At 44.2% G+C, this 25,753-nt stretch overlaps 1 protein-coding gene across 3 annotated transcripts; it reads left to right on the forward strand.

Annotated features, from left to right (window-relative positions):
- The first annotated feature begins 16,657 nt into the window (after nucleotides 1-16,657).
- BBC3 (BCL2 binding component 3) lies at nucleotides 16,658-24,869 on the forward strand. 3 transcript variants are annotated; one of them, XM_077457152.1, is made up of 4 exons: nucleotides 16,658-16,816; nucleotides 18,921-19,260; nucleotides 22,586-22,758; nucleotides 24,318-24,869. In XM_077457152.1, the coding sequence occupies exons 1-4, from the start codon at nucleotides 16,766-16,768 to the stop codon at nucleotides 24,432-24,434; spliced, it is 681 nt and encodes a 226-aa protein (XP_077313278.1). In that variant the 5' UTR covers nucleotides 16,658-16,765; the 3' UTR covers nucleotides 24,435-24,869. The 3 variants fall into 3 exon arrangements, with proteins under 3 accessions (XP_077313278.1, XP_077313190.1, XP_077313351.1); XM_077457064.1 differs by having other exon boundaries at nucleotides 16,659-16,816; nucleotides 18,918-19,260; XM_077457225.1 differs by lacking the exon at nucleotides 16,658-16,816 and adding an exon at nucleotides 18,538-18,624.
- Nucleotides 24,870-25,753: the final 884 nt, after the last annotated feature.

A 25,753-nucleotide genomic window follows, 5' to 3' on the forward strand; every position in this document is an offset into this window, starting at 1 on the left:
ACAAGTATAGTCAAAGCTGGTTTGGCTGTACTTCTATGGATCACAGGAGTGCAGTTCGTTTTGCAGTCCTGTGACCCGTATTCAGCAGAGAGTGGACTGCCATAGCGCTATGTGCTGGGTGTTCTGTGTACCCCTGTACCTTTTTAAGGAGGGGCTCATTCCAGGCCACCTGTCCTCACCTATCCATAAATGCATGTGCTCTCATTGTGGAGACCCAGAAGTCAGCGTTAGAGACTACAGAAAACAGGGTGCCTTAACGGGGCCTCTAGCTTACTCATGTATTTGCAAATGTGTGCAGACTAAACCCCTGTTCTTAACACATATTGTTAGACAAGTCAATTAGGTTGGTCACTGGCTGGTTTGTAAGTTTGAGCTTGGAAATCTCCTTGTATTTGTTTGACATGCGTCGCCCTTCCAGAGCTCCTTGCTGCAATAGACCAGTTATAGGTGGGGCAGGGGCCGCTTGTTTGTAGAATGGTCAAACATTCCCATAGACACACTCCTATACCTTGTGGACGGCCTTCCCAGAAGAGTTGAGGCTGTTATAGCTGTAAAGGGTGGGCCAACTCAATACAGAACCCTACAGGCTAAGACTGGGATGCCATTAAAGTTCTTGTGCATGTAAAGGCAGGCGTCCCAATACTTTTGGTAAAATAGTGTATGTGCAGCAGCAAGGCCACCATTAAAGTGAACCTGTTGCTTGCCCTGCATTTGCTCCTACTAAGTAATTGGTGATGACAACTGTAGCAGTGCTTCTATTATAAATAATGTGAACGTCCCTGAGACCTGCATTTACCTTTGATGAAAAGAAAATACAGATGTTGAGAAAACAGAGGTAACAAGACTTGATTAGGTCAATATGTGAGAGCGTCACTGGCAAGCGTGCGTTCTATATGAACACAGCAAATCTTGCTACAAGCATCAAGAAGGAAAATAATAATAAATACACCAAAAATACATTCTCTGCTTTTTTTTTCTGTACATGTAGGCATAATCAGAAAGCAGGTTTTCTAAAAAAAAATTCCTTCTGACTTAGTGAAAACCGTGATCTTTCCTTTCCTGGATAGAACTGTTCTTTATCAGTGGAGATAAGTAAGCCTAATGATCCTAATGGTGCTTAATGAAGAAAAATGTTAGCGGTTGGATTGGGTCGGAGTGACCGTGCTCCTGTGTATGAAGACTTTGGAGAAGTGTGTGTGAGAAGAATTGCAGTTTCCCACTGATTGCCTGACTACAGAGACAGAAGCACTGCGGTTCAGCCTATAAGATAACAATATTTTGTAAGCAGTTTGTGCTCTGCACAGTCTGGTGATCTGTCTGTTTCCGCAGGCAGAGTCAAGTAGCAGTGCCCTCTCCCCGCACACGTGTGTAGGTGGTGAGTTTCTGTGTCCTTACATATGGTGTGTGGGGGCTGTCTTCACCAAACAACATACAGAAACTTGGCACGCTCATAAATATCAGTATCACTGGGACAAAGGTAACTGTAATTATTTACTGGCTGGCTTTGGGTGCCGGGGCCATATTGGGCCACCATGTCTTGCTTCTGTAGCCTGGGCTACATTTTGCCAATGAGGCACTTTTATACAAAATTCAGCCAAGTTTTTTGACTGTTGAGTAAATTACAGTGGGTAAAATAAGACGTCACCATTTTTCTAGGTAAATGTATTTCTAAAGGTGCTATAGACATGATATTTTCAGCACACGTCGGTAACAACCCACGCAATCCATATATACAAAGAAACAAAAACAAATAAGTTCATAAGGCAACACAGTGGTGTAATAGTTAGCAATCTCACCTAGCAGCAATAGGGTTACTGGTTCAAATCCCGACCACAGCACCATCTGCCGGGAGTTTGCATGGGTTTCCTCCGGGTACTCTGGTTTCCTCCCACACTCCAAAGAGATCCTGTCTACAAAATTGGCCCTATCCTGTCCCTTGTCAGTGCAAATTAATATCAGCTGATGGCCTATAAAATGGTGTGTCATTACCAAGGTGAACGGAGAAATGACATCAGCGCACCAAGGATTCCTCAGAAGGGTCCTAAGCTTTATTTGCATGGTCACGTGGTACACATCTGGAAAAGTTTCGGAGCTACGCAGGGCCTCGTCGTCAGGCATGAGGAAGGGACCCTGCATGGCTCCGAAACGTTACCAGATGTGTACACTGTGACCAAGCAAATAAAGCTTTGGACCCTTCTCAGGAATCCTTGCTGTGCTGATGATATTTCTCTGTTCAGATCTGTGGTTTCCAGCCGGTGGTCATTACAGCACCCAGCATTATTACAGCCATTTCCATGAATGTGTGCGTAGGGAATATTGTTATTGGACTCATTACCAAAGTGTCACACAAGAAACATAATGGGTAAAAGCAAAGAGCTCTCCCAAGACCTTTGCACCCTTATTGTTGCAAAAATATACTGATGGTATTGGTTACAGAAGGATTTCTAAACTTCTGAATGTTCCAGTGAGCACTGTTGGGGCCATAATCCGCAAGTGGAAAGAACATGATTTCACTATACACCAGCCACGACCAGGTGCTCCTCGCAAGATTTCTGATAGAGGAGTGTAAATAATTATCAAAAGAGTTGTCCAAGAGCCAAGGACCACTTGTGGAGAGCTTCAGAAAGACCTGGAATTAGCAGGTACAATTGTTTCAAAGAAAACAATAAGTAATACACTCGACCACCATGGCCTGTATGTATGCTCACTACGCAAGATTCCATTACTGAAGAAAAAGCATGTTGAAACTCACTTAAAGTTTGCTGCACAACATTTAGGCAAGCCTGTAAAATACTGGGAAAATCTAGTCTGGTCAGAGGAGACCAAAATTGATCTCTTTGAATACCATATTACACACCAAGTTTGGAGATCAAATGGCACTGCACATCACCCCAAAAACACCCCCATCCCAATATTGAAGTTTAAAGTGGTTGTAAACCCTTACAAACCACTTTGACCTACAGGTAAGCCTAGATTAAGGCTTACCTGTAGGTCCAAGCAATATCTCCTAAACCTATATGGTTTAGGAGATATTTGCCCGAAAACGGGCACTGCTGTCTACGGCGCATGCGCCGTAGACAGTGGCGCGCAGGCGCACTGAGCGCGGCATTCTCAGCGACGGAGCTGCCACGCGTGCCAGCTCCCGTGCGCATGCGCGGGAGTGACGTCATTGCGGCTTCGCCGAATGACAGCGGCGGAGCTGCGAGACCCCACCAACAAGATGGATGCGGCGGACTACAGGGGACAGCGGCGACTTCGCTGGCTCCTGTGTCAGGTAAGTGACACATAATGGGCTACTATGCGATGCATAGTAGTCCATTACGCTTTGCCTTTGCAGGGAATGAAAGAGGAAGTAAACTCATCAGGGTTTATTTCCTCTTTAAAGGTGGGAATATCATGGTGTGGACGGGACTGTTTTTCAGCATACGGTACTGGCAAACTTCATATCATTGAAGGAAGGATGAATGGCAAAATGTACCAAGACATTCTTGATAAAAATCTGCTGCCATCTACCAGGTTGATGAAGATGAAATGAGGGTGGACATTTCAGCAAGACAATGATCCCAAACACAAAGCCAAGGGAACTCTCAATTGGTTTCAAAGAAAATAAAGCTGGTAGAATGGCCCAGCCAATCACCTGACTTGAATCCAATAGAAAAATCTATGGAAAGAACTAAAGATCAGAGTTCATATAAGAGGCCCACGGAACCTTTGAGATTTGAAGACTGTTTGTATGGAAGAATGGGCCAAAATCACATCTGAGCAGTGTTATTTCCCATACAGGAGGCGTCTTGGAGCTGCCATTACCAACAAAGGATTTTGTACCAAGTATTAAATAAATTTCAGTTAGTGTATTCAGTACTTTTCCCCTGTGCCATTCCATTTTATTACACATACAGTATCTCACAAAAGTGAGTACACCCCTCACATTTTTAATTTCATGTGACAACACTAAAGACATTACACTTTGCTTGTTATACAAGCTGTACACTCACTATTTTACATTGTAGCAAAGTGTAATTTTTCACTTTTGTGAGATACTGTAACTTAATTTTTGAAAGTATTTGTTTTGGTATCTTTGTATATATAGATTGCATGGGTTGTTACCGGCATGTGGTGAAAATGAATAGTGAATAGGGATTTGTAGACACAATGTCATGTCTAAGAGTGAAAACATGCAAACTGGAGTTAGAAGATTCGGGTTTGTTTGAAATGGACCTTCTCTGGAAGTGTGCTGACTACTTAAAGAGGAAGTAAACCCTGATGAGTTTACTTCCTCTTTCATTCCCTGTAAAGGCAAAGCATAATGGACTACTATGTCACCGCTGTCCCCTGTAGTTCCGAGCGTCCATCTTCTTGGTGGGTCTCCGTGGGTCTCGCTGCTCCGGCGCTGTGATTATCCGGAGCAGCGATGACGTCACTCCCGTGCATGCGCACGGGAGCCGAGACTCGCGGCATTGCCGTCATCGACGATGCCCCGCTCAGTGAGCCTGCGCGCCGCTGTCTACGGCGCATGCGGTGCCCGTCTTCGGGCAAATATCTCCTAAACCGTATAGGTTTGGGAGATATTTCTTGGACCTACAGGTAAGCCTTAATCTAGGCTTACCTGTAGGTCAAAGTGGTCTAAACTGACAGCATGAATGACCTGCAGGTTTCTAAGGATGCCTAAAGGTTAAAGATCTTGATGTGTCCTCCAAGAACCCTGATTCTCTAACTGTTTTTCATCAACTCCTGAGGTCAAGCTTGAGCCCAACCCCTCATAGAAGAATCAATTTTCTTTCCTTCCACCATGGGTGGAAGGAAAGAAAATCACTGGCGTTCCCCCATTAACACTGACTGTGTCCCTCCTGCGGAGCTACTGTGTCCCATCTTTCCCACAGAGCTATTGTGTTCTCCCAGCAGGGATGGCTCCCTGTACCCCTCCTCCACCAGGAGAACGCAATGCTTATTGCTGGTGGCTATAGCCACTGGCGATAATCACATGCTGAAAATCAAACATGCTAGTTGTACCCAAGTTGATCAATTCATTGACTTGAGTACAATATGCCTGCCTATAGGTGGTTCGAGTCTCGGCCAGCTTTGGACATTTGAACCATGTTATCAGTTTAATATGTCTATGCTACAGATGGGTTTAAAGGATGACAATACTTTCAGACAAAGTGACCCTAACTACTCCCTTTATCATTCCCATGCATTTATAACCGTCAGATGCAGACTGCAGATCAGTGGGTTACCTGGCCCAGAAGTCCATGGCCTATGTTGGTCCAGGCAGCATTGTACCCTTTTCCCCGTGGGCTCTAATAGAGCTGCCAGCACTTGCAAACCAGCAGGGAGACATCTACCTGCTATTATACCTTCTAAAACAAAAAAATGGACACATTCATAGTATTTTGATTTTCAGTACATGTTTAATGCTGATATGCATTTGGCACTGATTCTTAGGGCCGGTTCACACAGGGGGCGATGCGAGGCGACACCGACTTGCCTCGCCGCGACCTGCCGCGACCTCAGCGGCGACTTGCAAATTACTTCTGTATAGAAGTCAATGCAAGTCGCCCCGAGGTCGCCCAAAAGTAGTACAGGAACCTTTTTTCTGAGTCGGAGCAACTCGAGTCGCTCCTCTCAGAACGGTTCCATTGTACAGAACGGGGGCGACTTGTCAGGTCGCGGCACGGCAAGTCGCGTCGCCTCGTGTCGCCCCCTGTGTGAACCGGCCCTTATGGTGTATATGAAGTTTATGAGCATCAAAAATCATACCCAAAAAAAATTATGAAAAAAAATATATATTTCTTACTCTAATAAAAACCTAAAAAATACAGCGCTGTTCCTATGTAAACTTAATGTGAAGTAATGAAACAACAAAAAAAAAAATTGTGAATTATAAACGCAGCAGCAGCTTTAACCGTGAGATACCCACAATTCAAATAATTATTCCCAAATAAGCTGCGCTATACTGATCCGATAAATGCTATGTGAAGCAAATGAGTGAATAAATAAAGCATGAAATCAAAAAATATTAACAAAGTGCAGACAGGGAAATGCATATACTAATGTTCAAATATTAGTCCATCATCCCATCAACAAAAAATGTTTTGCTTGTAATCTCCAACGTGTTTTAAACACACCACACCGATATAGGAAAAGTGTCAAAAAAAGAGGACTTCCACCACCAACACTACTGCCGCTTACCAGCTACACTGATCCCATCTCAGAGACCAGATATCGCCAAATCAAAAACGCTTCCTCTGAGTCAGGACTGCATGGAGGGTGTATCCTCTTTAAGCGCTTGGTTCAAATGGTTAGAAGAATCCTACGGCCACACCGCTTATTCCAATGGTTAGAAAAATCCTACGGCCACACCACTCATTGCCCAGCACATATAATAACGAAAGGAATCGCCATAGTGTGATATAGTCACGAAATTTAATATAATAAAAAAGATTGCACTTACATCAAGTAGAAAAAACTTTGCTTTGTAAAACAAACAAATTCGCCGGCCGGCTTAGTAACGCTGCCCGTCGCTTCCGGGTCCAGCGTAGATCGCGGTGATGTCAGTACGTCGCTCCTCCCTACGCCGTTTCGTTATAGGTAACGTCTTCCAGGGGCATTTCTTACTCTAAACCTTAACCCCAACCCTACCTAAAATCTGTAAACCTCAGCTTAAACAGACTCAAAATTAAAAAGGAAACTGCTGTAAATATAAAGTTCACACCCCATATACAGTACATGCACCATCCTCTTAACTCCCCCCACCAATATAACCAATAAATTAACCCTTAACTTCCCCCCCAATATTTTAGGTGTACCTAAACCCAAGAACAAAAATGGAATATATTACAGCTTACCAATCCTTAGACGTAATAGCTACATTGTATTTTGTAGGCTTTTTTTAGATCTATTTTTCACCTGGTGATCCTGCCAGTAACACACTTCCTGTCCTAGGGTGACAAGCATCATTTACTGCACTGTACCTCTCCTCTTCTTCATAACATAGGTGGAGCTAGTTTGTTACATAGTTTGGTTGAAAAAAGACACAAATCCATCTAGTTCAACCTATGAAAAAAAAAATTATACAAACCTATATACACAATCCAGTTGATCCAGAGGAAGGCAACAAAAAAAACAGCAAAGCATGATCCAATTTGCTCCAGCAAAGGAAAAAAAAATCCTTCCTGATCCCCCAAGAGGCAATTGGATATTCCCTGGATCAACCTTACCTATAAATGTTAGTATCCAGTTACATTATGTACATTTGAGAAATAATCTAAGTCTTTTTTAACCACTTGGGATCCGCGCTATTGCCGAATGACGGCATTAGCGCGGACCTAGATTTCCGGGACTACGTCTATTGACGTCGTCCCGGTTACGAGCGGCCTGCGCGCCCCCTGAGGGGCGCGCTCTGTGATCGGCGAGTCCGTGAGACTCGCCTGATCACCGATCCGTGTAAGGGGTCGATCCCGACCCCTTATCACGTGATCAGCTGTCAGCCAATGACAGCTGATCATGTGATAGAACGGAGCCGGTAATCGGCTATTATTCCTCCTCGCGCTGACAGCGCGAGGAGAAAAAAAAAAAGCCGATCACCGGCGGCCGTGATCGGGACATCAGTCCCGATCACGGCCAGCAATGCAAGGCACCACATGCCACCTGCCAGTGCCCACCTGCCTCCCGCAGTGCCATCCTGAAGTAGAACTAAAAGTAAAAGTAAGTGCCCCCGTCTGTGCCCATAGTGCCACCCACAGTGCCACCCCACAGTGCCACCCACAGTGCCGCCCCACAGTGCCACCCACAGTGCCACCCACAGTGCCACCCAATCTGCCTCAAAGGTGCTGCACCCCAGTGCCGCCCATCAGTGCCCAGCAGTGCCGCCCATCAGTGCCCAGCAGTGCCGCCCATCAGTGCCCAGCAGTGCCACCTATCAGAGCCACCTATCAGTGCCACCTATCAGTGCCCATCAGTCCCATCTATCTGTGGTACCTATCAGTGCCCATCCGTGCCACCCATCCGTGCCACTTATCCGTGCCACCCATCCGTGCCATCTTATCTGTGCCCATCTTTGCCCATCAGTGCCGCCTTATCTGTGCCCATCGGTGCCGCCTTATCTGTGTTTATTAGTGCCGCCTTAACTATGCCTATCAGTGCCCACCAGTGCAGCCTATCAGTGCCCACCAGTGCAGCCTATCAGTGCCCACCAGTGCAGCCTATCAGTGCCCACCAGTGCAGCCCATCAGTGCCCACCAATGCAGCCCATCAGTGCCCACCAATGCAGCCTATCAGTGCCGCCTTATCAGCGCACTTCAATGAAGGAGAAAAATGACCCGTTTGCAAAATTTTATAACAAACTATTAAAACATGATTTTTTTTTTTTTTTTTGCATCTTTTTTTGTTTGTTTAGCAAAAAATAAAACTCCGAGCTGTAACTAAATACCACCAAAAGAAAGCTCTATTTGTGGGAAAAAAATGATAAAAATTTAATTTGGGTACAGTGTTGTATGCCCGCGCAATTGTCATTCAAAGTGCATCAGCGCTGAAAGCTGAAAATTGGTCTGGGACTGAGGGGGTTTAAGTGCCCAGTAAGCAAGTGGTTAAACAATCTACTGAGATGGCCAGAACCAGCTCTTGAGGGAGTCTATTCCATGTTTTCACATCTTTTACTGCAAAGAAACCTTTCTGCATTTGGAGATTAAATCTTAAAAGTTTAAAGTTCCTGAGAATAATGCTGAGGGAAGTAAGCAGCAGAAGTAGGGAGCACAGGAAATGATCAGAACACTAGATTTCTGTCAGGATCAACAGGTATCCTTTTGTACTAATTAAACAGATATCACAAAACTCTTTCAATAGCGTATTTATAAGACCAAACAAAAGAAGTTGAGGTTTCCATACACTTCACTACCAAACCCAACTGGTCTTAGAACCAAAAATAACTGGTGGTGGATTCCTAGCTCCAGTGGTGGCTGGTGATATATTTTTAGGGGGTGGCAAACAATCTGGAAGACAATAGCGAATATTAATTCACTATTGTCATACAACTGAGTGTGCTCTGTGCCCCGAGCACACCCCCATTGGAATCCATGTGTTCGGAACCCTGTATGTAGATAAGGGGACCGGACACATGGATTAGGGGAGCCGCACTCCTGTGCCCTGCATTACGGGCCACCACTGCCCAGCTCCAAAACTTAATTCTTTTTTGAGCTTAATTTTATCTCACTTCTAGCCCTATTTCAAAATCTGAGATGGGTTTTGACCAGTCACTGATTCAGAGCAGAAGAAAAGGACGTATATTAAATATTGGCAAAGCAACTTGCAATAAATATTGGTAAGGATGTATAGGACACAGCTCTGCTGTTCATATTTGTCATTAGTGGCGAACTTGGTGGGGTGGAACAAATCTGTGTTGCTGAAAATAACATAATAGGGACAATGAGGGACATCTGGCACCCCTACCTGATTGCCATAGCTGCTCTTCATTACAGTCTTATATATCAAGGTCAATTTAGGATGGCATAGTGCCCTAGCATTATACCGCCCTCTTCCTTCTGCACCTGTGCCCCCAAGGCTCATCTCAATAACATAGCAGCATGCCACATATTCCAGGGTCTATGGATATCATGCAGGTAATGGGAGGTCATGGCAGGGTGGGAAGTAGGGTGATAGAAATGGGTACAGTGAGAAGATGGTGAGGTAATCAGTACAGTATCGTGCTAAGTGATGTGCTGTCTATGTACCATATACTGGAGCGGTACCTGTGAGACCATCACCCCCTCCTCCACTCATCTATTTGCAGCTGGGCACATGCTGCAATCTGCCAATATTAGGATATTCTATGTATAGCACGGAAATGGCAGCACATGGAGTGAAGCAGTGTGTTGCGGAGCACATTGGGTACATGGTTTAGATGCTGCTGCTGAGCAGAGCCAGGATCTGCCCTCTTCTCCTCTTAGTTCCCTGGCAGTCCGTGCATCGCTCTTGCAGCAGCTACACAATAAAATCCACCGATTGGTCCAAGTGGTGTGAATGGAACTAGAGAGACAACCAATCACAAGGCCGCAATCAGCCTCAGGACCAGTGAGGAAAGAGCTCTGCAACCATCCAGGACACAATGTGCATCAGCATCTCCTGGAGACACTTCAAGTTAACCCATTCCCGATATAGCACTAACAAGCAATGAACCAGCGTAGCATGGCAGTAACAAATCTTCAACTTGTGCAGGATTGCAATAACAAATATTAAACCAAGGCTGGATTCTGGTTACTAGTATTATACCAAGGCAGGATCACATTAACGCAAATTAAACCAGAATGAGATTAGAGTAATGAGTATTAAACCAGCACAGGATCAGAGTAACAGGAATTAAACCAGGGTAAGATTTAGGAAGTTAAGTATGAAACCAGGGCAGGATCAGGGTAATATGCATTTCACCAAGGCAGGATTACGATAATAGGCATTAGACCAAGAAAGGATTACAGAGATGTCTATTAAACAGGGTAGGATCAAAAGCAGCATTTATTAAACCATGGCGGGATGACAAGTCTTCAGCCTAGGCAAGGTTAGACTAATGCTTATTAAACAGGAAAAAAGATCTGGAGAAAAGTCTGCCATGGGCAGAATTACAGTAACAAACAGCATCACAAGTATTATAACAGGATATAATCAAGATTAAAAAGATTAACACAGGACCATGTCAGGTTTAGATCACACAGTAGCTTTTGATTATGCAATTGTACGAGTTTAACCCAGCGATCGCCTTCTTTGCTTCACCATAGATGACTTCTGCGGGGAGATTATTATCGAGTTCAGCCACTAAGTGACAATTGGAGTATCTATAAATCGGCCTTAGTCCAACTCTGCCCGATGCAATGTTTGCCCAAGCATTGGACCATTTAGGGCTACTTTTTTTTCTTTTTGGAAAACCTCTACGAGACCTAGCTGATTCTTCTAATGGGATGATGGAAGAATGACATTGACTGCACATGTGCTTCCCTTGGAAGTGTTGCAGGACAAATGGGAAAGTGTCAGCACTACAGACAATAGGCAGACTTCCACCTACCATGGGTTCCTGGGGAAACTTTTTGCCTAGCTATGACCAGTCTACCGTAAGTTCTAGCTAGGAAACACTGCAACTGTGTCAACTTCAGAACGTCCTCTCATTCGACGTTAACTCATGTTTTATATAAACCTGCCTGGAGTTTGCATGTTCTCACTGTGTCTGTGTGGGTTTCCTCCGGGTACTCCGGTTTCCTCTTACTCCAAAGACATGCTGGTAGGGTTATTGACTCCTGTCTATCTTGGCCCTAGTGTGTATATACATATGAATGCGAGTTAGGGACCTTGCATAGTTAGGCTGAAATAAGACACAATTTCATCTAGTTCAACCAATAAAAAAAAAAGAAGCTCACAATCACTACTATACTATACCCACAGTTGATCTAGAGGAAGGTGAAAAACCCCAGCAAAGCATGCTCCTATTTGCTACAGCAGGGGAAAAAAATCCTTTTTGATCCCCCGAGAGGCAATCGGATATTCCTGGATCAACTTTACCTATAATTGTTAGTACCCAGTAGATTGTAAATTCCTTGAGGGCAGGGACCGATGTGAATGTACAATATATACTGAATGTACAGTGCTGTGTAAGTTGAATGCACTATATAAATACCTGTAATAAAATAAATATATTGGTGATTCAATGATTGATATATGCTCTCTGATGACTATAAAGGGCAGTGGTCTGAACCTGGCAACCTTTAGCCTCATTAAAGCAGCGTTACACCCAAAAGTGGAACTGCCGCTCATGTGTCTCCTCCGCCACATCTGGCACCTTTTGGGGATAACAGATACCTGTCTATGAATCCTGTCCCCACTTCCGGGAGACTGGGCGGTGGCAAATTACATCAGCAGCTCGGCTTCCTCCTCCTCCTTCCCCCGTTGCTGAGCAAGTAGGAGAGCGCAGCGGTGCATCGCAAATGCGCAGTAGGGACCCGGCGTGAAGGTAATGGCGGCAGCAGCACCCAACAGCTGATGCAAACATCAGCTGCGGTGCCGACATTGCTGGACTACAGGATAGGTAAGTGTCCAATTTATTTAAAGTCAGCAGCTACAGTATGGGTAGCTGCTGGCTTTGAATTTTTGCAGGGGTGGGCGGACCTCCTCTTTAAGGCTTGATTTAATGGCAAGAAAATAAAGAAATCAGTATTTACAGGGAGTAGACATACAGGATGGCCAAGTGCACTAGGCACATAGCAGGGTGAAACAGAGCCACTCAGCAGGTAGTGGATAGCCTGCTGTCTTCTGTGAGTTTATTCGTTTAATTATTTAGATCAGACTGGACTTTTCCTTCAGTCTTTCATATTAATAATGCAGTGATGTAGGGTCCACTGGAAAACACTGGCCAACAGTTTTTCAAAGGCCAAAGTGGACTTATCATCAAAAAGGCCTCCCTCGTCTGTCCACTCTACTTTCTTAAAGTGATAAAAAGTAAAAAATAACCTACAATATTGGCTATGCTGTCCTACTAGCTGCTTTGGGATCCCACAGTTACCAGTCACATGATCTCTTCTGAAAGGGAGGTTCAGATTGGTGGATCCTTGTCAAGTGACCACATGCCTAGGCTTTAGTGGGTTGTCGGCAAGATTTTCAGTGCTACTGTTAAATCTAATCACTCCCATTAATCCCTTCGGTGAACAGGATGGGTAGGGGAATCATATATGGGAACTTCCTATCCTAGTCTGTATGGCTATGTCCTACTCTGCCTATAGGCGATCTCTAAAAAAATGATCTCTTCAGGCAAGCTTATCCCCCCCATCTACCTTGCAATTGGAATTTTACTTTCCCCATTAGCTCACCCCCCACAGGCATTACCTTTTGTACCATTTGCTTCTCTCTTTTGTATTGTAAACTCATGAATAGAGCCCTCTTGTCTTGAATTGTAGTGTAAGTCTTCTGTCTCCTTGTATTTTGTAAAGTGCTGGGAAAGCTGTTGGTAATATATACATTCTGCATTATAATAATATTAAGAATGATAATAAGAATGGTACTGAGCATATGGTGCTTCTAAAGATGAATAGGGTCACAATCCATTTATGACTATGTACACCATGTCATAAACTTTAATAAATCATTAGCACACAAAGTTTGCTAAATTAGTTAGTATAAAGCCTAGCAACAGAGGTCACTAAATCAAATATTGCTTTAGCATCTACTGTATATCCTATTCTTTTACCAGTCTAAAGGTACCTATAAACCAACCATATTAGGGAACGTGCATAGGCACTACCCAACCCATGCCAAACATTCCAGGGGAGACTCAATTGACTGATTTTGATTTTTCATGGCCAGTCGCTGTTGTTTTCCCTCAAGGGAGGCCAGTGCCAAAAATGGTGCATGCCACTGCAAAAGTTAATTTTGATACTGTGATCTTTGGATGTAAAGTCAGTGGCTGGATCCTATGTGATCTGAAGGATACATTGGTGAAGTCTATAGACAGCTCAACTCGCCATTTAATTAGTTAAAAATGAATAGATCTTCAGGAGATTTGTTAATACTTTTGGGTACTCTCACAAAACAATTTGGCAAGTCGTTTAACTTGTACAGGTTCATTTATCTGTGAGCAGTGTGATTGAGTCTGCATCCAAACATCTTTCAACATTTAGATTGTCTACAGGTTAATTACTGTGCAACACCAAGCACTGTATATTGCATGTAGAGATATCCCATCTCAGCGCTTGGAAATCAATCTCTCATCTCTGTAGAATAAAGGACCAAACAGCTCACTGAGTGTACAGACTGGGGTACTATTGGTTGAGTCGGACGTGGATATCTCAGTAACGATTGGTAGATCTGTATATTGTCAAGCTTCAAGTTGTTTGTTGTTCCTTAAACCAAGTGAAAAAATGCTAAGTGAAAGCAGTAAAAAAATATAAGGACCTGTGTCAATGGGCATTTGTTTGATTCAGATGGGTCTTGCATTCCCATACAATCTATGGGAATGCACAGTAAAAGCAGGTCAGAATGATATTAACTTGAGGTCAATGGCACCTAGTCAACTGATTCTGAATGATCTCAGAAGAGTCTTAAACTGATACCAGCCACACAAGGCCAAAACTCATTAACATAGTACCTAAAAAATATCTTACTCCCAGCTTCTAGCATGTATTCCTAGATTGGTTTACGTTATAGATCCTTCTCATAGCAAAGCTAAGGAACGTGCTTCTGTGAGAATGAGATTTGGGATCCCCTGCTTTCCCTGTAGTAAGACCAATTTTCATGCAAAATATGCTTTAAACTGAAGTTGTCACATTTATGAATATATGGCAACTAGTGTGCTGGAAATTAAAGCAGTGGAATTATGGAAGCAAGCTTTGAATGTATGTTTAAAGGTGCTGGGGGGGGGTTCTCAAGCTGTCACCGTCAGCCTACTTTAGTGTTGAGGCTCGGTTCACACAGGGGGCGATGCGAGGCGACACGACTTGCCTCGCCACGACCTGCCGCGACCTCAGCAGCGACTTGCAAATGACTTCTGTATAGAAGTCAATGCAAGTCGCCCCGAGCTCGCCCAAAAGCAGTACAGGAACCTTTTTTCTGAGTCGGAGCGACTCGAGTCGCTCCTCTTAGAACGGTTCCATTGTACAGAACGGGGGCGACTTGTCAGGTCGCGGCACGGCAAGTTGTGTCGCCTCGTGTCGCCCCCTGTGTGATCCGGCCCTTAGTGAGCCACTAACGTGAATACAACCAGTAAAGGCTGGAAAGTGTGAACATCCTTTGGGCGGGCAGGTCAAGGCCAGTGGCTCACTAGCTATAGAAGTCAGGCTGACTGTGACACTTTGAGAAAAATGTCCCCACAGATTCACTTGAAGGGTGAACTATACAGACAGGTAACCATGCTGGCTCTGAGACTGTGAAGCTGAATGCAGCACAGCCTAAGGTTATCCTCATTTGCATAGTACCAGACTGGACTTTACAACACTAGTCTCTGTATATTTCACTGGTTGGTGGAGATCTGACAACATCCCTCACAGTTGTCTGTAGATGTGTGACTGTGCGTTGGAAGATAACAATAATTTGACAGCTCATGTCATACTTGAGGCAACTGGACCGCTAAAAGGCCCATAAAAGCTGAACTCTGGGGGGAAAAAATAGCTTTCCCTTGCAGTTAGGGCTGTGCCTGTGTTTGAAAGTTAATTGATCATTTTTCCCTAGGGGAGAGATGACAGGAGATATACTTACCTGATCCTCCCTGCACAAGACTAGTCCTTGCAGCTCCTGCACCCCTGGAGTCTTGGGCAGTGGACTGTTCCTGATGCCATCAAGCCCATAGCAGGCTCCACAGACCTGCTCTTGATGTACAGACACCAGGAACAGTCCACCGCTGAAGTGGAGTATAATTCTTTCTCTTCTGCCCCGGATATAATAGACACAGCCCTGCTGCAAGGAAAAACGTTTTGTTTGCCCAGATATGGGCTTTAACGCTTTGCTGTTTTTTTTTTTTTATGAAGTGTTATGCATCAACGTGCCTTGTGTTAACGCAGCCTATTTATTTGAACTAGGCTGCCAATTCACCAGAATGGCCAAAAAAGTGACGTGCAACATTTTTACTGCAGTTATGTGTTACATATGTGCACCAGAGCCAGGTTCCTTTACTGTATTAGGGTGCCCTTCAAAATGTATGTAATGTGCACTAATGTGTTATGTTAACACGTTATTACAACCAATTTCAGGAAGTGACACAGTAGAACAGCTCTTCTCAACCAGAGTTCTATGGAGCCCCAGGGTTCCTCTAGAGTAGTCCTTTCTCAACTAGGGTTACATGGAGCCCTAGAGTTCCTCCCAAGCTGCCCTTTCTCAACCAGGGTCCCATGGAGCCCCAGGGTTCCTCCAGAACTACCCTTCCTCAACTAGGTTCCATAGACCCCCAGGGTTCCTCCAGAGTTGCCCTTTCTCAACTAGGGTTACATGGAGCCCCAGAGTTGTCTTTTCTCAACCAGCGTTTAATGGACCCCCAGGGTTCCTCCAGAGTAGCCCTTTGTCAACTAGGGTTTAATGGACCCCCAAGGTTCCTCCAAAGCTATATATATATTGTACAAAGGGGGGGGGGGGCAGTTCCCTTATCTGCCCCCATAATCCTGCCCTGGACGGGGCTCACCTCCACAGTTGCCAACTGTCAGAAGATTTACAAAGTTTGTAAAATCTGTCATTTTTGCATCGGTCTGTGAATGACATTCGTGAACAGACGCTTTTTGCATACAGATTTACAAACTGTAGATTTACTGACAGTCGGCAACCTTTCTCACCTCTACAGTGATAGGTATGGAGGGTGACCCGGATCTCTCCATACACATCTATAGACGGGGCTGCTGTGGCCGCTCTCTCACCTCTGACCGATCATCAGAAACACAATGAGGAGCTCAGATCTGATCGCTCATTAGATGGAGAGATCGCACCGATTGGACCTGTGCCGGTGTCTAGAGATCACCGGCTGCCCCGGGTCCGGAGTATTATTCGGTGCTTTCCCACCCCCCATCCTGTGTCCCGGACATTAACCCCTGGCTCCCCGGACTCGCTGCATGCCCCGACATGTTGATGTTATGTTGGGGGCGGAGCCGGCAGCGGAGTGTCAGGTCTGGGTGTGGGCGTGTTCTCCCGGTCTGATTGGGCGTGGTTTGTCCAAGTTGGCTGCTGGCTGGTGGTGAGTGCAGTTAGTGAAGTGTGTGCGGTGCGGGGTGCACGGTGATCGCCGCCTCCCTTCTTCCTTATCTCCCTCCGATCCCGGTACATGGGACGACTCTACACCGATCTCCAGGCTCATGTCACACGGCTGACCCAGGTGAGTGATTGTCCGCTACATCCAGCCTGACAGCTCCTTCATACCTGGATCTGTCCGGACCGTCCCGGGGAAAGTTCGCCCGGTCTGTGCTCATCCCTGCCGGGGAGAGACGGGGAAGTACCGGCAGTGTGCGGGACATCACCTACCGGAGGAGCACCGACCACATCCCACCGCACACACATGGAACATCTATACATGTCTTCCCCGATCTGTCCATTACCGATCTGTGACACACACTACATACCCGACACATGACAGCGTATAGCCAGGACACTAAGTGATCATTACATCCATTATTCATCACTGTATACAAAGTCCGATACTGCATATACCTGGAAGAGTGTCTGTATACTCACTGCAGGACCAGGTGAGACACATGATCAGTAGTATTTAATGTGTGCGAATATATATAATAATATATATTTATTATTTAGTGTTTCCATCTGTCATGCTCACAAATCTGTACCTATACTAATATGTCCTAACTGTCCATTACTGGGACTGATCTGTGACAGTACATAGACATCACAGGAGAGTACATAGCCAACAACACATGACCGTGTATAGCCAGGACACTAAGTGATCATTACATCCATCACTATATATAAAGTCCAATACTGTATATACCTGGAAGAGTGTCTGTATACTTCATATCACTGCAGGTGATAGACATGATCAACATATTACAGTGTGTGTGTGTGTATGTATGTATGTGTGTGTGTATATATATATATATATATATATATATATTATAATATAATTTTATTTTTTTCCCAGCTTTCATACTCCCAAATCAGTACCAATACTAATATGACCTGTACTACATTTACTTTGACTAGTAGTGATCTACGACAATGTACATAAAAGACATACTATATAGGGGAAGGGTCTGGGACAATGTGTCTTCATTAGATCATGTACATCTATTTTATACCCCTGCTAAAAACAAAAAAGTTCAAATGGCATACATGGAAGAGTGTTTATGTATATATGTGTGTGTGTGTGTATGTAGATGGATGGATGGATATATATATATATATATATATATATATATATATATATATATATATATATATATATATATATATATATATATATATATATATATATATATATTATATTTATAATTTTTTTTTTTTTTTTTTTGCATAAATTGACGGTGTTCTACAAGTACCTGAAATAAAATGTATAACTAATCTCTAGAGTGGTATTGAGGTGTGTGTGTGTATATATGTGTGATGGCAGCCCCCTGCAGTGGTGTGTATGGGGTCAGATTTGTTATTGGTGTGTTGTAGTGGGGGGATGGTTTGGATGTGCTGTATGTATATAGTGGGGTACAGTACTGGTATGTTGTGGCAGGGATTGGGGTGTAGTATTAGGGATGGTTATTTCCAGGAACAATGCTGCGATGTGTATAGTGGGCACAGTGTCCCCCCTGACCCTCTCTCTCTCACACACACACAGGTATAGTAGTGATCAGCCCATTGCCCAGTCAGTGGGCACAGTGTCTGTGAGGAAAAATACCCCCTGTAGGGTGATGATGGGTGCCCTGGTCCGGGTTCCTGAGCCCGCCACACATTGGGTCATGTAAGGATCCACACACAGCAGTCTGTAGGATTTGTTTACAAACAGTGGCAGTCAGGTGGCTGCGCTGCCCTCGTGTGGACACTACACAGGCCTGCACACAGAGGAGGAGGTGAGACACTGACAGGACGCCTCATTCACACATTATCCGCACTTCACAAAGAACACGTACTGGGGGGAGGGGGAATCAACAATATCTACATCGGATGTTACATTAGGAGCAGGTCACTTGGTTTTCTTTAACATCTTTTATGCCTTATTGTGTATTATTTGGGTTATATAGGTCTTCAGATTTTATGTTGCTTAGATTATTGGATTGTTTTTCTATATCTATGGGTACAAATTTTCATGTTGTGTGATTCTCTTTGTATCCGTCGCTGACAAATAACCCAATAACAGCGTACGACTCTAGACTGTTTTCCACAACTGGAAATGGAGGGGGGAACTTTCTCATGAATGTTGGGGTGTAATTCTATTCTGAAATCTTCACATTTTATAAATTTTTTTTTTTTTTTAGCAGATTACAAGTTCAGCAATGGCGAGGGCACTTCATGATGGGAGTACATCCGAACGTGTGGGAAACATTCAATCCGACGCCGGGCGCACTTTTCCTGCTGACGTTAGTGCCTGCACTGGCTCCTCCTCCCGAATCTGTGAACAGAACCTACCTGTGAGCCATCCGGCCCCCGTCCCGGCCCCACCGTCCATGTGTCAAAGGTGCTTATCCTTGTGCCAAAACCACCCCCAGGACAGACTTGAAATGGTTAACAGTTGTGAATCTGGACCTTCTTCACCTGCTTGTGAACAAAGGCATTGCTCCTACCCAGAATCCTTCAGCACAGGAGAACCCACTGCATACGGTAAGTGGCTTGCATTCCATTGTTTCTATGACCTGACCGTTGTTGCATTGGTGGTAGGTTGTCGGAGATCATGCACACAGGCTAAGCAAGGTTTGTGATGTAGTAAGAGTGTTAGACTTGTGTTTGGTTGTTAGTAAAGCATGCAGTGCTGGGGCTTTACCTGCACCCAGTATAGATAGACATGTCCTGACTTGTCCTCTACCAGCTTCCTTTAAAAAGGAGAAGAGGGCATTCTAAGATATTAAACAGGAAAGTGGCGAGTGCTTTGTGTACGGCACACTGTGATTGCTATCTCTTGTGTGCAGGATTTGTTGTTGTTGGTGATGTAACCCATAGCAACCAATAAGATAACCCCGACCCCTCTAAACAGAGAAGAGGTGAAATGTGTTTGCAGGGGGTTGGTGCTCCTTGTAGTTATGGTAATGAAGTCCTGTTTGGGATCGGTGACTGTTTGTGCTGGATGTTGGAGTCGCATGCCTGAGCGTCCGTATGATCCGCTGTAATAGACCAGCTGCAGTCATGTAAAGCAGAGATGTGATGCAGATCTAGATCTGCTGATTGTAGGACACCCTTTTTTTTTTTGGCATGATTGCGTCTGTCTGATTGTCTAACTGTCCTTTTTATTAGTGTCTGGTGTAGGTTTACACACACATGTTCCTTTTAGTCTTCCTGTTTATGAAGCTTTATGTTTGGCCACATGCCAGGTCACTAGAGGCTAGTCATGACACCCTGGCGTGTGTCCAGCTTGTCTGGAAGCGCTGGCATTGTGGACACAGTGGCACAGTCATGAGTTGGAATGAGACATGCAGGACAGGCTGTAATTACTTTGCTCTGAGCATTCCCGTTCTGGGGCATGCTAGACGACAACAACATCCCCTTGTATTAGCAGCAGTGTGTGTGTGTTGCAGTCTCTGTAGAGTTGTATTGTTTCGGCATGTGAAGGAATATCAATTGTTAATTTGCATTTTATAAACTACATGTGGTCTGGCTACATGGGTATCCAGCACCTGTTATTAGTCTTTACAGTCCATATAACAGAATGGTAAAAGGGAAGATTATGCGGAACTGATAAGAGGAATGACATACCTGTAATGGTGGGATGAACATACAAAGCCCAATAGTGGTTAGCAGTTGCTGCTGGTCCTCTAAGAGCAGTTCTCAACCTCAGTCCCCAAGTACCCTTAAGGGCCATGTTTTGGGAACTTCCCTTAGATAAAATAGCTCTTATCGATATCATCTTATTGATTTTTAAACAGCTGTGCAAAGTAAAGGAAAACGTGGCCGTTGGGGGTACTTGAGGACTGAAGTTGAGAACCATTACTTTAGAGGACATTATGGGGGGGAAAGCTGGAGCACTCCGAATCTGGTCCAGCTGTGCACAGTAGCCAATCCGCTTCTAACTTCAGCATGTTTAATGAAGCTTTGGCATTAAAACCTGGAAGCTGATTGGTTTCTATGCAGAACTGCACCAGATTTTGCACACTCCAGTTTTAGTAAATATTCCCCTATTTTTTTACATTTTAAGTTCACAAAGACTGCAGAGCTTCTTGGGTCCTTCATTCACCCTAATTCTGCTGGCAGGGTCAGTTTTGGGGCAGCTGAGTGGCCTGTCATCCAGTGAGTTACAGATCAGGAACAAGCATGCAGCCAGTGAAGGTCTTAATTCCATCTTGCACGATTTGCTCCAGGTTGGTTGGGACGACTGCATTGGAGCCTGCACCTTCTAAACACGACAGCTCCAAAATGCATTCTCGCAGGTCCCATTTGATCTATCGGATTTGGATAGTGTGACTGTATAGACCAGTGATGGTGAACTTTGGCACACCAGATGTTTTGGAACTACATTTCCCATGATGCTCACCTACACTGCAGAGCATCATGGGAAATGTAGTTCATCACTGGTATAGACTATCAAGCATAATAGATGGGGGGGGGGGGGGGGGGGGATCCATTAACTGTTTTAAAGCTTAACAACTACTAGCACATCCAATATAAATGAAAGCAGTTATGCATTTGCTAAAAAAAAATAAAAAAAAAAGTTAAATGCACCTAGTGTAAGTATCCAGATTTGTTTTTAGCTCCCTTTTTAATCCCCTACACGGCAACACTTTGTTGGGGAGTGAGAAGGCCCAGCATAGGCTCTGCGTGAACCTGGCGTGGGGGGGAATCGGGACTCTTCAGCATGCGTTGCCTGCTACAATGGAGGTCATAGACTTTACTGTGCTGTCTGATAAGACGGGCTGAACAGAGTTACAAGTCCTACAGCAGGCTAAGCCATCCCCATGTAGCTTGTTTTAATTGTGTATCTGACTGCTTGTCTAGAGATTGGGTTTTTAAGAGATCAGTACAGAAAAAACGAATTCCCCCTCCTGGCCACTACTGACCAATATAAACCAGCCCTGCAATGCTATTACTGCACAAACTGGCACACTGAGCCCTTCCCGGATATTGATTACTTGACCAAATAGTGGAGCATTAGTAATGTTGTTCTATTGAAGATCAGGGTTCAGGCAGAGCCGCTGATTGGCTGGCTCCTCCCAGAAACAAGTAGTCGTCTTGTGAATTTTGAGATATAATTGGCATTGGAGGGAGCATTGATTGGTGCCGCAAATCTATTTCAGCACTTCATTGCCTGCCTATGCGCTTAAGGAAGGAGAATCGGAGGGATTGGGGGGGTTATTTTAGTATAGGTTCCCTTTATCAAACCTCGTGAATGCTTGTATTGACAGCTCCAAACAATGAAATTGGCGCGTGTCGCTGACCCCCTTTCCTGTATAGGAGGGTGCCATACTACAACCAGTATCTGGATCAGTGAAACGGTTAAGTGTCTAAAAATGCCATCACTTTGAAATTATTGGTTTGATTTACAGCTGAAAGCGCAATGCATTCTATATAAATCTCTACACAGCTTGTGTCGACGCTCATTATATTTAATTTCCTGCTACTTGGAGCAGATAATATTCACAGCTTCAAAAATAAAAACTGCTGGCATTGTGCTAATTAACAATGTTCTTTACAATGTAACAGCCATTGAGATTTGTTCAACATACAGAATGTAAATTGTGACAGACGTACAGCCTTATTAAGTAATACTGTTGGAGAGCACACTAGCCCACAGCAACCAATCAGAATTAATCATCCCTTGCTGAATATTGCTTATCAGACATTCCTGATAGGTTATTAAACACCACCGCACCGCAACTTCATAAGCCTATCACCACCAATCAGAAGCTAGGTGGACTGAGTTCCTACATGTAGCTGCCTGTTATTATTTTTCTTTAGATCACATGCATAAATTATTTTTTTCTCTATTTTTGCCCAACAGGTCTCAGGCACACAACCCACGAACATTCCAACATGGGTACAGAGGTGGAAGAGTCGCACCAAGATGATCCCCAAGTGGGGTTGCCATTGGCAGGAGACGTGCCTGTAGAGCGAGAGATCGCCCTCCGACTGCGCAGGATTGGTGACCAAATGAATGAGCGGTACCTGCGAAGAGTAAGTATTGGAGCTCTTTTATCCTCTTAAGTGTTGGACTTGACTTCCCGTCTGAGTCTTCTCTTATATCTCACTCTCTGTCATTGAGAGCCCAAGTGTGCCCAAAAAAAACAAAAGAAAAAATGGCGGGGGGGGTTAAAATTAGAGAATGCAGCAGGAGAAATGAGACTCCCCTTGCTGCAGCGGGAGAAGTAAGAGTGGGAAAGTTCTTCTAAGAGTTCTCACCTGCTAAGTAGGTGGGACGTACAGGCAGCCAGAAGGTATTGCACCTCATTAGGCTTAGATGGAGTGATATTTGAATATATATTCAGTATGCAGTTGAGTTGCACTCTATATTTTGTATGGGATTTTCAGTTGTTGCGGAGATGTATGCAGGGAACGGAGGGAGTTAATCTCCCACCCAGAGCTGTCAGCAGCTGTAATCCGCTGTCACACTTTCCCTGTACGCCGGTCTCTGCTGCCTGTCCTCTGTGATCATCTAAGCCCTATAATCAAGTGCTGTAGCAGCGATCAGTCCTTCTCGCTCTTTTGTAGAAATGAATTCACTGTGCAGCGCCTTTCCTCCTTTTTATACGTGTTACTATATTTAACCTATGACTCAGCTGCCTGCCTGGAGCCAGGCTCCTCCCACTGCTGTCACCATCTGTCTTATTTATCTCTACCGCGCAGCAAAAAAAAAAAAAGGCAGAGCATGGCCAGCGAGGGGTTAAGCCTGTCCCAGGGCCGATCTATCCCCAGATGAGGACGGCGCTTGTGAAATACATCAGAGCTGCTTGTCTTGTGACACCTCTTCGGAATGAATTTAATAATCCGCTGTATGCGTTTGATTTACTTGGTGGAATAAAGAACAAGCACACGTCGGGTTGAGCATAACTGTACATACAATGTGACGTTTGTCCTGCTGGAGGACTGCGCTGGAATGTAATGAAACGCACTCTTCTATATTACATAAGTTGTTGACAGGTTGTGGCTTGTTTACAAGCAAGCGTTCTAAAAGTAGACGTGTTGGGAGGGGATCATACCGGCTGCTGTCACTGACCTCTGCTCCTGGAAATCCTCGGGGCTTTCTGAGTCATGATGCGCGATAAGTATGCAGATTGGACATTATGACTTCACTGGGTACATGCTTGTTCTGGGTCGTTGACTCTAAAGTATTGAAGACAGCGACATTAGAATGACAGCCGGGCAACTGGCATTTTCAAAAGGACAGCAATGGCAAGTTTTTATGCTTCTATTGTTTCCTTCTGACATTTAATTAACTAGGTCAGTAAAGTGCTAATAGGGTGGATATATATATATATATATATATATATTTCTCTATCTCTCTCTATCTATCCAATTGGCTTCCATGCACAGCTACAACAGATTCTGAGTGCTCCAGTTTTAGTAAGTCTCCCCCACGCATTGTACGAATTCAAGTAAAAATTTGCACCTGCGTTTTTTAGGTAGGATTATCTGCCCCCTGTGAGTGGATACTTTAATATTTAACAGTTAAAGCTGTAAAATTGTTGCCCTGCATTGCAAGGACAAGTGTAACACCCTATTCTTTTCTGTTTCAGAGGCAAGTGGCCCAGCGACAGTGGTGGGGTCCTTTGCGATGGCATCTCACCCAGATGATCTCGGAGATCCTGGCTGCCTTGTACAACCCACTCGTGGACATTTTACCACAGAACTAAGGCAGTTACCTCCATTTGGACATGTGGTACAAAGAATCGGAAGGTTTATGAGATGCCCACTTGTGCTGATTTGGCTTCTGCTGGACAGAAGCTAGGAGACTTGACTGGTCTCCATGGACGGTACCGCCGAAGTCCAGTGGGTGTCTAGATGACTCTTCTCCAGTGATCTTTCCTCTGAGAAGACTTGAGAATATCGGTTCTTGATCTCTGCGAGCCGTTGGCTGTTGCCTGGTGGTGTTAATAGAAACAAGGTGGATATGGTAGCTGCCTTCTCTTCCTGATATGTTCACCAAGAGACTTTTTTTGTGGAGATTTAACAAAAAATGGTTTCCTCTAAGACATTGTATGATGGCTGTCACAATCAGGGAGTATTTGTAATGTGGAATAACTGGTGTTAATGTTGAAGGCGCAATTAAAAGTCTTGGCTGTAAGAAATATATGGCACATTCTTTACAATTTCTAGTAAATACAGGGGGGGATTTTTTATTTTTTTTTGTAGCTGGTGTCATAGCGAGCTCCAGCAAATGCCAAGTACAGCATGGAATTGTATTTGTTTGGTGCATCCCCCCCCCCCCTCCTAATGCACTTCTACCAGTGGCTGGAAAGGGTGTTATTCTGAGCCATACCAACTGCCCTTTTTGTAGCCAAATTGTGAAAACCTAGACAAGCCATAACTAAAAAATTTTTTGCCGGCCCCCTTTTTGCATGCTGTGGTTGGCCCTCATCTGTATACATAGACCTCAGCATGTTGCCACTATAATGCCGTATGTCCTGATATAGCACTTAAAACTCCTTCTTTCTCTACTTCGTTAATTGCCTATCGTTGAGTTCCTACAAAACTTTGCTACATGAACTTTTTATATCCTTTTGCTACAAGCAAACGACTGATTATATACCCACGGGGAATACAGATAGCTTAAAGACAAAGAGAAAATTGTATAACGTAAAAGAGAACAAAGTTTATTTATTTAATTTTTTTTATTATTATTGTAATTTATGCCTTTTTTTTTTTTTTCCTTGGTCGGTAAGAAGTCATTTTATGTCTCAGAGGGAATGACAATTTTTGAAGTCGTGTGTTTTTTTTTTTTTTTTTTAAGGATATTTTTTCCATAAGCCTTAGAAGTAAAGGGAAAGGGCATGGATAACTTGACCCTTGGGAAAATATGGACTCCTATAGGATATCTGTGCTAAGCCTAAGTTTGAGACGCCTGTCTTTTCGTAACGTTGGTTCCCAGTAGGTACTGCAAGGTGCAGAGTGCGGTGGGAATTGTAATGCCTCAAAAGCTGAAGGACTGGGGATGACCATTTCTGTAACGCAC

The sequence above is a fragment of the Lithobates pipiens genome, unplaced genomic scaffold (genome assembly GCF_037356315.1).
Source record: "Lithobates pipiens isolate NorthernLeopardFrog02 unplaced genomic scaffold, aLitPip1_a1.2 Scaffold_1, whole genome shotgun sequence".
Lineage (NCBI taxonomy): Eukaryota > Metazoa > Chordata > Amphibia > Anura > Ranidae > Lithobates > Lithobates pipiens.

What these genes read in the sequence shown, in the direction of transcription:
- BBC3 (XM_077457064.1), top strand. Translation starts at nt 16,766, where the DNA reads ATGGGACGACTCTACACCGATCTCCAGGCTCATGTCACACGGCTGACC. An exon ending in AGGAGAACCCACTGCATACG is followed by an intron (nt 19,261 to 22,585) that starts GTAAGTGGCTTG and finishes TTTGCCCAACAG; the next exon opens with GTCTCAGGCACACAACCCAC. An exon ending in ATGAGCGGTACCTGCGAAGA is followed by an intron (nt 22,759 to 24,317) that starts GTAAGTATTGGA and finishes TTTCTGTTTCAG; the next exon opens with AGGCAAGTGGCCCAGCGACA.